This window comes from Plecotus auritus (genome assembly GCF_963455305.1).
Source record: "Plecotus auritus genome assembly, chromosome: 3".
In the NCBI taxonomy this organism is placed as follows: domain Eukaryota; kingdom Metazoa; phylum Chordata; class Mammalia; order Chiroptera; family Vespertilionidae; genus Plecotus; species Plecotus auritus.
This window is the reverse complement of record NC_137772.1, coordinates 127785153-127799976: the sequence shown is the minus strand read 5'-3', so window position 1 is coordinate 127799976 and position 14824 is coordinate 127785153. Positions and strand designations below refer to the sequence as shown.

General features: G+C 41.4%; 1 protein-coding gene across 3 annotated transcripts in view; it reads left to right on the top strand.

Moving 5' to 3' along the window:
• The window catches only part of ATP8A2 (ATPase phospholipid transporting 8A2), a 700434-nt gene that overhangs the window by 244547 nt on the left and 441063 nt on the right, over window positions 1-14824 (top strand). For all 3 annotated transcript variants that reach the window (XM_080660784.1, XM_080660782.1, XM_080660783.1), the window contains 2 exons: window positions 1917-2055; window positions 12903-12967. In XM_080660784.1, the coding sequence (XP_080516910.1) occupies window positions 1917-2055; window positions 12903-12967 (204 nt within the window). The remainder of the gene's footprint in view (window positions 1-1916; window positions 2056-12902; window positions 12968-14824) is intronic.

Below are 14824 nucleotides of genomic sequence, written 5' to 3'. Positions count from 1 at the left end.
GTTATAACTCTGAAGTCATCACTTGATTGCTTTTTTCATTCCTTTGTGTGTGTGTGTGTGTGTGTGTGTGTGTTGTTTATTTCCACTTTGCTTTTTTATACTCAGTTTTTGAGTTTTATATTCACTTATTTGTCATTTTATTGGATTTTGGGTGGGAGTAAAACCAAATTCAACTTGCCCTGCTTTACTTTTGGAGTCAGAAAAAAGTGATTAAGTAGGTGACCTGCACCTGCAATGCCAGGCATATATGGTGGATGCTCGAGAAATAGTTGGCTTTTCTCATCAGTTGAATCAGTTTCTTTTCAATGAATTCATTTTCCTCATGTTTTAACTCTAACACTAGAGGCCCAGTGCACGAATTCGTGCATGGGTGGGGTCCCTAGGCCTGGCCAATGGTCGCCGGGCTGGGCGCGGAAGGAATGGACGCCGGATGTCAACATGGTTCCCCGCCTCGCCCCCAACTCCTTCCCTCACCACCATGCCACCACCGCGGTGGGCGGGCGGTGGGCCAATTGGGGCCTGCTGGCTGGGGGGGAGGGACAGGGCACGGGAGGTTGGCTGCCGACCCTGAGGAGGGAGCTGGGCCTTGGCCCCCCTGGGAAAGGGGCTGTGTCTGCCGCCATCCACCCCCGGTTCCCTGTCTCAGCCGGGGGCCCAAAGGCCCCAGTGGGGTTGGGAGAGGAGGCTATTGTCGCTGGGCTGGGTGTGGAAGGAACAGATGCTGGACACCACTGCTACCGTTGGCGCCCTGCCACCGCATGGTTCCCTGCCTCCCCCCTCTTCCTTCCCTCGCTGCTGCACTGCCAATGATTGGGGCCTGCTGGCTGGGGGAAAGGATGGGGAGAGGGACCATGGGCGGTTGGCCGGCTGCAGGAGGTTTGCTGTGGGATCGCACTGACCACCAGGGGGCAGCTCCTGCATTGAGCATCTGCCCCCTGGCGGTCAGTGTGTGTCACAGGCACTGGCCAACTGGTTGTTCCAGTTATTCTAGTTGTTTGGTCGTGATGGTTGCTTAGGCTTTTATAAATATAGACTAGAGGCCTGGTGCACAAAATTCATGCATGGGGGTGTGTGTCCCTCAGCCCAGCCTGCACCCTCTCTAAGCTGGGACCCCTCGAGGATCGGGCCTAAAAGGGCAGTCGGACATCCTTCTCACAATCCAGGACTGCTGGCTCCCAACTGCTCGCCTGCCTGCCTGCCTGATTGCCCCTAACTGCTTCTGCCTACCAGACTGATCACCCCCTAACCACTCCCCTGACAGCCTGATTGATGCCTAACTGCTCCCCCTGCCAGCCTGATTTTTCCTAACTGCCCTCCCCTGTAGGCTTGGTCACCCCTAACTGCCCTCCCCTGCAGGCCTGGTCTCCCCCAACTGCCCTACCCTGCAGGTTTGATCGCCCCCAACTGCCCTCCCTTTCAGGCCTGGTCCTCCCAACTGCCCTCCCCTGCTGGCCATCTTGTGGTGGCCATCATATGTCCACATGGGGGCAGCCATCTTTGACCACATGGGGGCAGCCATCTTGTGTGGTTGTAATGGTCAATTTGCATATTACTCTTTTATTAGATAGGATAATACTTGAGTCATTTTCTGAGTTACAAGGGAGGGCTCATATACTATTAATACCATCAGGATAACTTGCCCACCTGTTCTGCTAGGTGACTTCTGTTCTAAGATGCTGATGTACCAAGAAATGAATGAGTACTGGATGCCTATGTGTATGGAGAGGTTCGGACATTGGCAATAGCTTGGAAATGCCACACATCTAGATATCATTAACTATCTGAAAACAAAGGTTTAATGTAGAGGAAACATGATCATTGTCTCACAACATTTTGACTGCCTTTCTTTTGTCAGAGTTTTGCCATACATGCTGCTCTTATGTACCAATCTTAACTGAAGATATTTTTCAATCTAGAATTTACTTTTGCTTGGAGCCACAGCCATAGAAGATCGCCTTCAAGCAGGTGTTCCAGAAACCATAGCCAATCTGCTGAAGGCAGGAATTAAAATATGGGTGCTGACAGGAGACAAACAAGAAACTGCAATCAATATAGGTAATTAATTTAAAAGAATTCCCTGATGCTGGTTTTTGTGTTGTTTTTAAAGTGTCTTGTAGAAGCAATTAGGGGTTCCTCAAATGCAGTGAATATTATATTTCATAGAACTCTTCATTCTAAGCCAAGAAAATTTTACTGAAATCAAACGAAGATGGTCTTTGGAGCATTATCTACCCATTATAAACATTACAAATATTACATCTTCCTGAAAAATATTAAACACAGTTATGTGGGATATAGAATTTAAGAGTTAACAACTTTGATTTTATTATTTCCTTCTTCACAGAGTTATAGTTTAATATACTAAGAGCATGTTTTCACTAAGTTTACATATGCAGTTATTTTATATAATTACTAGAGGCCATGCACCGGTGGGGTCCCTTGGCCTGGGACTCCTCGGGGGATGTCGGAGAGCCGGTTTTGGCCCAATCCCCGCAGGCCAGGCCAAGGGACCTCTCTGGGTCCGAGGTGTGGGTGAAGCAGATTCGGGGCGGACAGTGTTCTAGCAGCAACCTAACTCACGGCCAATTCTGGGAGGAATCTCTGGGTCCGGGGTGCGGGTAAACTGGATTCGGGGCGGGCAGTGTCCTAGCAGCAGCCTAACCCATGGCCGATTCCGTGAGCAATCAGGCTCCCTCCTCTACTGGTCAGAGCATCTTCCCCCTGGTGGTCATTGTGCATCATAGCTACCGGGCAAACGGTCGAATGGTTGGACGGTCGCTTAGGCTTTTATATAGATACAGTAGATAACCATTTTAATGATTTTATCAATTAATAGATTTTTCTGAGAGTCTTGTATTTTTCTTTTCCCCATCTGAGTTGGCAACCTCTTTGGTTGCTAAGTTATACAGAAATGAAAACTGAAGAAAAGAAATTTAAGTACAAATAACTCTATCAGTGTTAAAGAGGTACATTTTAAGTCTGAAAAGGAATTGAAACTAGTAATTAAAAAATTAGTTTTAATTATTTGAATTATTTTTAAAATTATCTGGTATTTCTGTCACCATTATGGTGTAACAAGCTGTGGTGTATATGTGATAAAATGAATATATGAGGACTACATAACTTATAATGTATTTATGGATAGAAGTCTTTGTCACAGATCACTTTAGAAAGAAACATACTAGAACATCTGAATTGTTGTCCTCTTTGGAGTAGTCCTCCTGGTGCCCCTTTCCCTAAACCTTCTTTTTTGAAACAGCTCCATCTCTTAGATAACCTCAATTGTAGACAATACCTACCATATTGAGTGAATTTCATCTCTTTAAAATTTTTATTTATTTTTTATTGATTTGAGAGAGAGAGAGAGGAAAAGAGAGATCGTGTGTCCCGTCTGGGAATCAAACTATCAACCCTTCGGTGCATGGGACATACTCAACCAACTGAGCCACCCAGCCAAATCTCATCTCTTTTTTTAAATAGACAGAAACCATTTAATAATTTCTTCTCAAGGATATAGCTAATCAAATGCAATTTGAACTCCCAACCAGCTGAAAATAAAGTCACAGAAGAGTAGCATGTGATTCATGAGCAGCCTCTGAAGCATTAGTTATAGAATTTGTCCATTGATCTGTGATAGATATCTCTCAAATGCAAGTTTTTGGAGAATAGTGTGATGAAGTTTCTGTGAAGGCCTATTACTACTACTAAAAAAATAAAAACCTATTTCTTATAACCTTTTGGTGATATTATAACATATTTATAAATGAAGGATAATACATTGGCTTTTGGTATAATGTTCCTCTCTATATGTATATACATTGGCCTTTCAGGTATAATTTCCCATATAAACTTGGCCTAAAGCATATGCTATTGAATTATGGCTCCTGTTGTTCATACAGTGTACATAAAGTTGACTGCTGCCCAGAAATTCTTAGTTAAAATATAGGGGTATGCCCTAGCTGGTTTGGCTCAGTGGATACAGTGTCGGCCTGCATACTGGAGGGTCCTGGGTTTGATTCCCGTCAAGGGCACATGCCTGGGTTGCGGGCTCAATCCCCAGTGTGGCGGCATGCAGGAGGCAGCTGATTGGTGATTCTCTCTCATCATTGATGTTTCTGTCTCTCTCCCTTCTCTCTGAAATCAATAAAAATATATTTTAAAAAATTTAGGGGTATGTTTTCTGTTCCCCTAGAGCAACATGAAAGAAGTGGGTAATTCCCACAAGTTAAAATAGAACTGTAGTGATAAGCTTTTTTAATTTTCTAGATCTTGAGTGTTTTTCTTAGACTAACAGCCTTTTTATGTCCCTAAATCCAGACTTTATTTCCACAGCCAGATCACCCTGCCCTCGGGAGCACACATGTCCCTCTTCCTGCTTGCTCCTTTTGTTTATTGCAGCTCATCAGAGTCTAGCCAAGTTTGGAATAAATACAAATAAAAGCAAAGGGCTGCAAATCAACCCAGAAACACAAATGGCTTCTTATTCTGAGGAAGACTTCACTTGCACACAGTGAGGCTTCTCTGAACCTTATGAGATAATTGATATCTGTCTAGTTTTTACAAATAACAATTGTATGATTTTGTGTGTGTTTTTCAAAGAATGTATAACAACATTTGTAGCTTGGGTTCCAGAATACTCACATCCATAAGATACTTTAAAATTGGTAGTTTATAGCTAATTTTCAAGACCACTATGCCTCCTACTTATAAGCTGATGACTTTGCCAAAGTCTTATATTTCTCCTAGAGCTTGTCTCTACTTACATTTGTGCTAGTGTGTTAGTTGAATTCAAACATCTCTTGGGTGTCACGAAGTAGGCTTGTAACAGCTCAGGCACTGATGTACTTCGGAAAAACTATGTCTGAATTCTTTTTTCACTTTGTATTCAGAACTCGAGTTAGTAACCCTGGGCGATATTGAGAGATTAAATGTCATCTTCTGACTTAGGGTATCTGTTGAGCATGCACTTGTTACAGAATGTGTAGACATCCAGTCATTTTATTAGACTCTCTTGTGTCAGATCACAGATAACAGCTACATGTAACACAAGGTCATGCTCCAGATAGTCTGGGTTGTAAACCTGTGTTCTAACCTAACCCTAACCTTAACCCTAACCCTCGGTAACATGAACCATTAGTGATCTGTCTCTTATTATACTGACTGGATATTCTGTACATTTTTGTACATTCTATGTGCATCTACGGTACCCAGGAGATATTTGGGAGGAAGATCAAGTGTCTAGTAGTCATACCTCTAGATGAAGTCAGGAAAAGAGAACAAATGAATAGTGTCTGCTGAGTGTCAGGCTCTGTGCTGGGCATGCTTTCTGGACACCATTTTCAGTCTTTACACATGAACAGTCTTAAGCTCAAGGGGAAAATTCAGAGTTTATAGAGATTACACTCTACTTAATGACCAAGCAAATACTGGGTCTCAGGGCTCTTGACTTCTGATGCAGGGATCATTTTAAACAGATTCATAAGGTTTTACAAAATCTGTTCCCTGAAATTTGAGTTAGCAGACAGGAGGCGAAGGGTAGTATATTTTATTCATTTGAAGATGCACATTGTTTTTATATCTCTAAAATTGGGATGTCTTATGATTTTCAACTCTTAAAATTTTAAGGCAACATGTCCTTAGTGGTACATGTAGTCAGAGTTCATATTAAGAGACTAGAGGCCCGATGCACGAAATTTGTACAAGAGTAGGCCTTCCTTCCCCTGGCTGCCAGCATCAGCTTCCCTCTGGCACCCGGGACCCAGGCTTCCCTTCCAGAGGGAGACGCCGCCCACCCACTGCAGCCTGCTGGGGCAATCGTGGAGCCCCCCCTCCCCTCCGATTGATTGCCTCCCTCTGTGGGGCGATCATGGGATGATGGCTGGTCCCCTGACCAATCACATCTTACCCACCTTGGCTGGCCTGGCACCAGTGGGTGTCATAGCATGGTCCCAGATTGTCATCTGGATGGTCCTTCCACTGTTCGGCTGTTCGGTTGATTTGCATATCACACTTTTACTAGGTGTGCCACTTAATAATGCAGTTTTTTTTTTCAATAGATGGAGTTACACATATGTTGATATATATGTGATTTGATATGTATGCTATTTTGTTGTATTGACAACAACCTTCAAAACTTCATATGTCAAATTTGCTGAAGGTGTTATTAACATCATAGATATTTTTATGCTTAAAAATGTCAAATTTTGTGCCATAAAAAAGAGCATTCATGGGAAGTTTTAAATCATTACTTTATTTTGAAGAAAAAGTTATTGTATACTTTGGAAAGCTTATGGTGAACATGCTCCATCTCAAGATACTTGTGAACACTGGTTTAAATGCTTTAAAAGTGATAATTTCAATGTGAAAGACAAAGAACGTCCAGGTCAACCAAAAAAATTTGAAGACCAACAATTACAAGCATTATTGGATGAAGATGCGTGTCAAACTCAAAAACAACTTGCAGAAAGATTAAACATTGCTCAGCAAACAATTTCCAATCATTTACAAGCAATGGGAAAGATTTTAAAGGAAGGAAAATGGATGCCACATCAACTGAACGGAAGACAAATGGAAAACCAAAAAGTCATCAGTAAAACATTGCTTCAATGGCACGAAAAAAAGTCTTTTTTGCATTGAATTGTGAATGGCGATGAAAAGTGGATTTATTTTGAAAATCCAAACACACAAAATCATGGGTTGATCCAGGTCAACCATCAACATCGACTGCAAGGCCAAATCGCTTCAGAAAAAAGAAAGTGCTCTGCGTTTGGTGGGATCAGGAAGGTGTGGTGTATTATGAGCTTCTAAAACCAGGTGAAACTGTTAATACTGATTGCTACCTACAACAATCAGTTTGAACCATGCTTTGATCGTGAAATGACCAGAATGGGCCAGAAGACAAAGCTAAGTAATTTTGCTTCATGATGACGCACCATCACACACTTCAAAACCAGTTAAAGACACGTTAAAAGATCTTGCCTGGGAAGTATTAACCCACCCGCTGTGTTCACCAGACCTTGCTTCTTCAGATTGCCACTTGTTCTGATCGATGGCACATGCACTTTCAGAGCAGCACTTCAAAAAATACAAAGAAGTGGTAAATTGGGTCTCTGAATGGTTTGCCTCAAAACAAGAAAAGTTCTATTGGGACGGTATCCACAAATTACCTGAAAGATGGGGGAAATGTGTAGCTAGTGATGGACATTACTTTGAATAAGGCACTTTGGATGTTTCTGTTGAAATTATCGTGTTTTCTTTGATTACAAAATCCGCATTATTAACCAGTACAACTATATAGGATGACATATGTTTGGGTTCTTGGCTCTTTTTAGTATTTGATCTACCTTTTAATCATAGTTTGATAATTTATTTTAGTTCATGCCTGGAAAATAAATATACTTAGTCAAATTAAGTTCCAGGATATTTGTGTGTCCTATGAGGCAGTGAGTATTATGTAGATAGACAGTCATCGTGCCTGTAGGTTGTAGGTAGTTTAGAACTGGCACAATGCCAGACCCCTGCTGTGCTGTGCTTGCATTTATGCTAACTAGCTGTGGTTCAAAGAGTTGACAATTTTTTATTTTAGCTTAAAAGTTTGGCATCAGTTAGTCTAAAGTGAAATCTCAAATGTAGCCTTTGTGAATTGTGTAGTCATCATTTCCTTATTACCAATGGATAAAACATCTATTAAAATGTTAGGCAATAGATGTGAAGTTTTCAGAATCTGTAATTTGTTTCTAGTGCATATGGGATGAGTGAGAACAAAATCCTAGTGTGTATTTCATTTATAATCAGAAAGTTGGAAATAGCTTTCATTCTCATCCATGTCTGAGTTGGAATTGCCCTCTGCATTTTGCTCCTCATCACTTGATACTTTTAAACCACTTCTTATAGTCTTAGTAGTTTAATTTTTTTTAATGTGAGTAAATATGGTGCTTGCTCATCCTGTGATTGCCTTGCCCATTAAAAGGAAAACAAATCCCCTTCTCAGGGGAAGCTGGGCATTGTTTGTGGCCTTTGCAATCTTAGTGTTGTTTTTCCCAGGAAAGTCAGATGTGTTATTTTTTTGATTATCTGCAGCTAGCATTGTTGCCTGATGTTCTGCTCTCAGCCTGGGGAACTTACATTCTCTACTAAGGGGATGAGTTAACTGTGAGACAAATTAAAGAGTGACGTAGATGAGAAAGTAGTAATTATACAATGTAGGTATTAAGCATGACTGGTGTTAATAATAGTTACTCAGTAAATGTTAGCTATAATGTGCCAAATAGTGTGCCACATAAGTTTCATATTTAATTCCCTTTGAGATCGGCATTATCCCCTTTTCAAAGATAGAACTGAGGCATAGAATTATCAAACAACTTAGCCTCGGTCACAGAGATGTGAGAGTGCTGAAAATCCGAGCACATGATTGCCACACTTGATATTCACTTCTCAGAAGGAAAAATATTTGAGCTTCACAGGGAAGGCTTCACAGATGAGATAGGATTAAAACTTGAGCCTTCAAGAGTTTGTTGAAGAGGAAAAAAAAAATAGCCTGAGCACAGAATGGGTCACGATAGGCCAGTTCAGGGAGAAGGCCACAAGCCAAGGCTGAGTGTGTGCTTAGTTGTAATGGTACATCCCTGGGAAGGGTGTGAAGGGTCTGGAGGGAAAGGTGCCCAGGTGCAGTTCTATGGGCAAGTCCTTGGCTTCTTCATTCTACAGATGACTTAAGGACTCCATACCGAGCCTCTGTGGCCCCATCTGGAATAGTAAAGTTTTATCATCCATTACTGGTGTCTGACAATATGCTCCATACACTCACACTCAAATAATGATTGACCACTTTCTCCATGAAAATATTTAGAGGCAGCAACATAGTTTGTGACGGTTTGGAACCACATGGAATCCCAAAAGTGCCTAGCTTGATTAATCTGATCTTAGGATGTATGGTCAGGAAGGATAAATTGTTCCTAATCCTTCCAAAACTGTAACCAAAACAAGTGGATTTGGATATCTTTAATAATATGGGCTTGCCTCAGAAAAAGAGATACTGATGTAAAAACAGAAATTTGGTTTGGTAATATTTTCTAGTGTGAATTGTTATTTTATTATCTTAAAAATCAAGTCCTTCTCTAAGTACCATAGATCGCCACACTTGATATTCACTTCCCAGAAGGAAAAATATTGGAGCTTCACAGGGAAGGCTTCACAGATGAGATGAGAGAGTACCATAGACTGTACTATTTTGATTTCTCTGAATGTTGATTGTACTCAGGTAGTTGAAAGACTAAGACCTTTGTAGTGTGCATTCGTTTCGGCTGTAATAAAAAGTGAAAACCCCAGAGGTTCTGTCTCAGTCATTTTATGGTCGTCTTGTTAGACTGCGAGATTAAAGAACTAGATCTCAATTTACAAGTGTGGATTGACATTTCATACCTGGCTCTTCTCCAAGAGTTGATCTCATTTTATCCAAAAACATTAGAAATCAAGCACTCCAAACCTGGATTGACATAATTTGATTTGCCACATTAGCTAAGTCACAATTAACTGTGTTAAACTTCCATGGTCTGTCTAGAGCAAGTGTGCTGTGTGATAATTCTCTAAGCAAAATCTCACTTCATTTTCCAAATTTAAAAACCATCACCAACAACCTGTTACTTCTCTGAAACCTTTAGCTTTCTATATTAAAATTTATGAAAGTGTCAGTGGTTTTATTTATTGCCCTCTCCCTGCAATGGGTTAAAAAAATACTTCAAGTTTTCCCATAATGTCTTCGTGCAGCTTCAGTTGTCAAGTGGCATTTTGCTTAAATTGAAAAATATAGAATAAAGCAGCAAGCTAGGGCTTAAAAATTACAGCTCACTTCTGCAGCTGTTGTTTAAATAAAGAACTACCAGCAAATCCTTTTGCATCAGTTATACTAAATTTGTAACAGTCCATATTGCATAAAATTGCTGGAAGTCTCTGGGGATAAAGAAGGAGTAAGCCTAACATAGAGGGAAGTGATTAAGGTTGCAATATCCCCTTTTGTGTATGAAAATAAAATATAGACCTCCCTTCTGGACCTAATCTAAGACTTTATAGGAAGGAGGAATACATTTGTAAAATTTTAACAGGAAACAAAGAGTTCAATTATTTTAGTCCTACCATGCAGAAATTTTACTGGCATGCTGGGAAGTTCTCATTTTTACTCATCACTATTGTTAAAATATAGACATGAATGAGTTTGAAAATGCATAGAAAATTGTTTCATGTTTTCTTTTTTGTTTGTTTTGTTTTAGAGGTTTAGCAGGTATTAGCCCATGTGGTATTATGATTTTAAACTATTCAGTTTGTTTTAATTTTTAAAATAATATGTGGTGGTTTTAATAAGCGAAATAACCTCATTTCCTTGAAATAACTATTGTTAACAGCCTGGGCTATATTTTTATGGCATTGCTTTAAGAAAATAACAGTTGGGTTAAAAGGCATAATTTTTTGCTTTAAAATTTGTGTTCTGAGGTGATTTATAAAATATCCCTCCCAAATGACAGTGAAGGATATACTTTGTATATTCCCAAATAAACAAACAAAAATATTTGTCTCCCTCCAAAACAAACAAACAAACAAACAAACAAACAACAACAAGGTTTTTCTTGTTCTTAATTCTTGCCTGTCTTGAATTAAATTGTGTGCCTTTTAGCAGGATTTCCTCAAGATGAAAAAAGACCTGCTGAGGAGAATTGAGCATGAACATGCAGTGGTGCTGTAACATGTCCATTATTCAATGCCTGTCTCCTTCTCTAGTTAAATGTAGCACCTGTGAGGAGGGTATTTCAGCTGTTGTGCAAAGGGGAGTCCTGGCCCCTCTTTGCTTTAGGACCAGCATTGCTTAAGGCTCCTTCTCCTCCTTCTCCTTCTTCTTCTCCTTCTTCTTCTCCTTCTTCTCCTTCTCCTTCTCCTTCTCCTTCTCCTTCTCCTTCTCCTTCTCCTTCTCCTTCTCCTTCTCCTTCTCCTTCTCCTTCTCCTTCTCCTCCTCCTCCTCCTCCTCCTCCTCCTCCTCCTCCTCCTCCTCCTCCTCCTCCTCCCCCTCCCCCTCCTCCTCCTCCTCCTCCTCCTCCTCCTCCCCCTCCTCTCCCTCCTCCTCCCCCTCCTCCTCTCCCTCCTCCTCTTTCTCCTTCTCTTTCTCCTCCCCCTCCCCCTCCTCCTGTCCCTCCCCTTCCCCTCCCCCTCCCCCTCCCCCTCCCACTTTTTCTCCTTCCCTTCCCCTCCCACTTTTCCTCCTTCCCTTCCCCTTCCCCTTTCCCTTCCTCTGATGAGAATCATTGATTGGCTTTCTTGCATGCCCCCTATTGGGGATCAAGCCCACAACCTGGCCATGTGCCCTGACCTGGAATCAAACTGTGACCTCCTGGTTCATACATCAATGCTCAACCACTGAGCCACACCAGCTGGCCCTTTCTTGAGATTATCACATATGTACTTGCTGCAAGGTTGAAATTCTATGTGCTGATGATTTGTTTCATTTTCTGTAAGTCATTGCTCCGTTAGCTTAAGGTACTGAGAAAGAAGTGGTTGTGAGGGCCAGTTTTCTAAGTGGAAGGCATCTTTTCTTGTCCTTTCTCAATGAGATAAAATGAGATGAGGATTGGTGAAAATCACATGTTGATGCCAGCTCTCTATCAAGGGGCACCGAGAGGGTGGAGGGTGATTGCAAAGAAGGGATAGGGTTCTGATCCTGGGGTTTGCTGGAGCCGCCTGCTCCCAGAGTGTGTGGATTTGAAGGGGAGGAGTCTGGAGAGGCTCTAACTGGGTGTGTGGTGTGGCAGAGTGTCTCTAGCTGTCCGGAGTGGATTGCAAAGCCCGAGGAGGAAAGAGCCTCATAGGAAATATGTGCACCTTCTGGGGGGAAAGTGGAAAAGACTCTCTTGCATCATTTATACAGATAACTTTATATAAAAAGGTGATAGAAATTGTTGAAAAGAATTAATATTGGAAGACTTTTGTTCCAAAACAAACTTCTTTTTAAAACCCAGGTTTAATTCTTGAAATGGAGATTGCTTTAACCATTTGATAGGAAAGTGACTTTCTCAATGTAGAACAGTATATCTTTGAAATATGTTATGAGAATTACCTGCTTTTTAAAAAGCAGATGAGGGATCTCAATATGATGATAGGCAAGTTCATGTTGATATAGGGCAGTGGTTCTCAACCTTCCTAATGCTGCGACCCTTTAACACAGTTCTTCATGTTGTGGTGACCCCCAACCATAAAATTATTTTCGTTGCTACTTCATAACTGTATTTTTGCTACTGTTAATGAATCGTAATGTAAATATCTGTGTTTTCCGATGGTCTTAGGTGACCCTGCTAGCGGTTCTCAACCTGTGGGTCGCTGCTGTAGAGCCTAAGACCATCGGAAAACACAGATATTTACATTACGATTCATTAACAGTAGCAAAAATACAGTTATGAAGTAGCAACGAAAATAATTTTATGGTTGGGGGTCACCACAACATGAGGAACTGTATTAAAGGGTCACGGCATTAGGAAGGTTGAGAACCACTGATATAGGGGCACCATTAGATTTTATTTGTCTCCCTAATGTGTTTGTTATTATTTTAGATAGCCCAAGGCTTATCCTAATGTTATACAAGGATAAGGATAAAGACAAATCTGCAGAAAATGGACAAGTATTTATTTTAGCCATTAGTTTTGAAGACCTTCCCAATCATTTCTGTTCAAACTGCCTGCAAGAATCAAAACCTAACTTACTTTTCTACCCCTTACTTTTGCCCAGTTCTTCTGTATGAACCGATAGCTTTAAAGTGGTAATAAGAAAGATATACGAAGGGAGCCTGAATTCAAACAACCATTGAAAAACGTTTAGTTCATGGAAGGAATGATAAATTCACATGTGTTGTCCTTTCTTTTACTTAGGATATTCCTGCCGGTTGGTATCACAGAATATGGCCCTCATCCTATTGAAGGAGGATTCTTTGGATGTAAGTAGTTTTGCAAAGGTTGCATTTGATGTAACTGTATTAAACTTTGTTTCTACTATGACTGATTATCTAGGTTTATTTTTTTTACTAAACTATTGTAAAACTGTGTTTCTGTTTTTACGAACGAATGTTATAAAGTCATTATCTTTAAACATCAAAATAGTAAGCTTAGAGCATTGCTACATGATAATACTTAATATCTTACCCAGAATTGTTTATTTAAAATGGGGTAGTTTTAATCTGGTTTAACTTCCTGTTATTATTTACTAGGGGCCCAGTGCATGAATTCGCGCACCTTGAAAGGAGCAGATGACAGGATTAGTTACCATTTTAAGTGGAGGGGTATAATATAGAGATTTCTGTACTTATAAATTGGTGAGGCTATGGATCCTACCACAAGGCTGCAGTAGGCACAGGGGCGGGTCTCGGCCCATCCTCTGCTTCCCTGCCCGGCCCTTCCTGCCATGGCCCCTAGTCCCCTGTCTGCTGGCAGCCCACTCCCACCACAGCCACTCCCACCTGCTGACAGTGCCAAGTGATTGGGGCCAGTGCTGGGCGCTGGCAGTGGTGTGAGCAGTGGCTCCAGCGCCAGCAGCAGGTGTGAGCGGGGCCAGTGCTGGCCCAGGTGTAAGCGCCGGGTGGGACTGCGGCATGCAGGAGGCAAAGAATTTTCAGTAACCACCAGGGGCTCGCCCCGATGACAGCTACCAGCACCGCAACTTGGTCTGACGCTCCCACTCACCTGATCCACCATCCCGCTACAGCCGAAACCTGCCATGTTCTGTGCATGCCCCCTAGTTGTCAGCGCACATCATAGCAACTGGTTGTTTGGTTATTCTGGTTGTTCCGCCATTCGATCTATTTGCATATTAGGCTTTTATTATATAGGATGTTAAGTGTGATGGTTACCTCCAGTGTTGGTTACTAAGGAGACTTGTGGAATTTTCTTTCCGATAAAAAAACGTGAAAATAAAGATAATATTCAACTGTCGGGAGTTGTTTAAATTTATATAGTAATAGGATACTTATGCAATTAATGCCCTGACATCCAGTGCCACCAGCTCATACAGAATTGGATGGCATGGTTCTCTGAGCATTTTACACTTGTGCCCACCCCATCATGGCCTAAAGCCACTGCTGAGACCAGGGGTAGGAGCTGATTTGAGGGTAACCAGTGATTTGGGAAGTGGTTTGATATGAAGATATGAGCTAAAAAACGAGATTTATTTGTTAGGACTTTTAACAAGGGCATGTTACTGGCAGGCACCCACAGCCACAATCCCAGTCAGAATATTTAAATGGCAACGCTGGGAGCAGATGACAGGATTAGTTACATTTTAAGTGGAGAGGTATAATACAGAGATTTCTGTACTTACAAATTGGTGAGGCTATGGATCCTACTGTGAAGGCCAAGGCATTGCCTACCTGTTCAGGACTCCAAAGGCATGATGGGGGAGTGTTTGTGTGCTTCCAAGGCACCACAGCCACGGTAGCACCCCTCTGGTTTGAGAGCTCCAGGATTTATCTCAGTGTGCCTCTTATCCTTTTGTGTCTCCACCAGCAAGAAGCCCAGGACTCTCAGGTCATCCCTCAGGTCCTGGACTCTAATTCCCACATGCTCTGGGCTGGTGAGGAACCTTTCCTCTATCTAAGAGTGCCCTTCTCTCCTGCACTCCCTATCCCACCTGCCTTTATTTTCTCCATAGAACTTTTCATCTCTGGAAATAATATATATTATTAATATACTAGTATATTTACTATAGATAAAATATATAATAATAATATAATGTATATTATTATTTAATGTGAGATTATAAGAAGGTAATCAGATTTACCTCATAACCATTTTTAACTGTA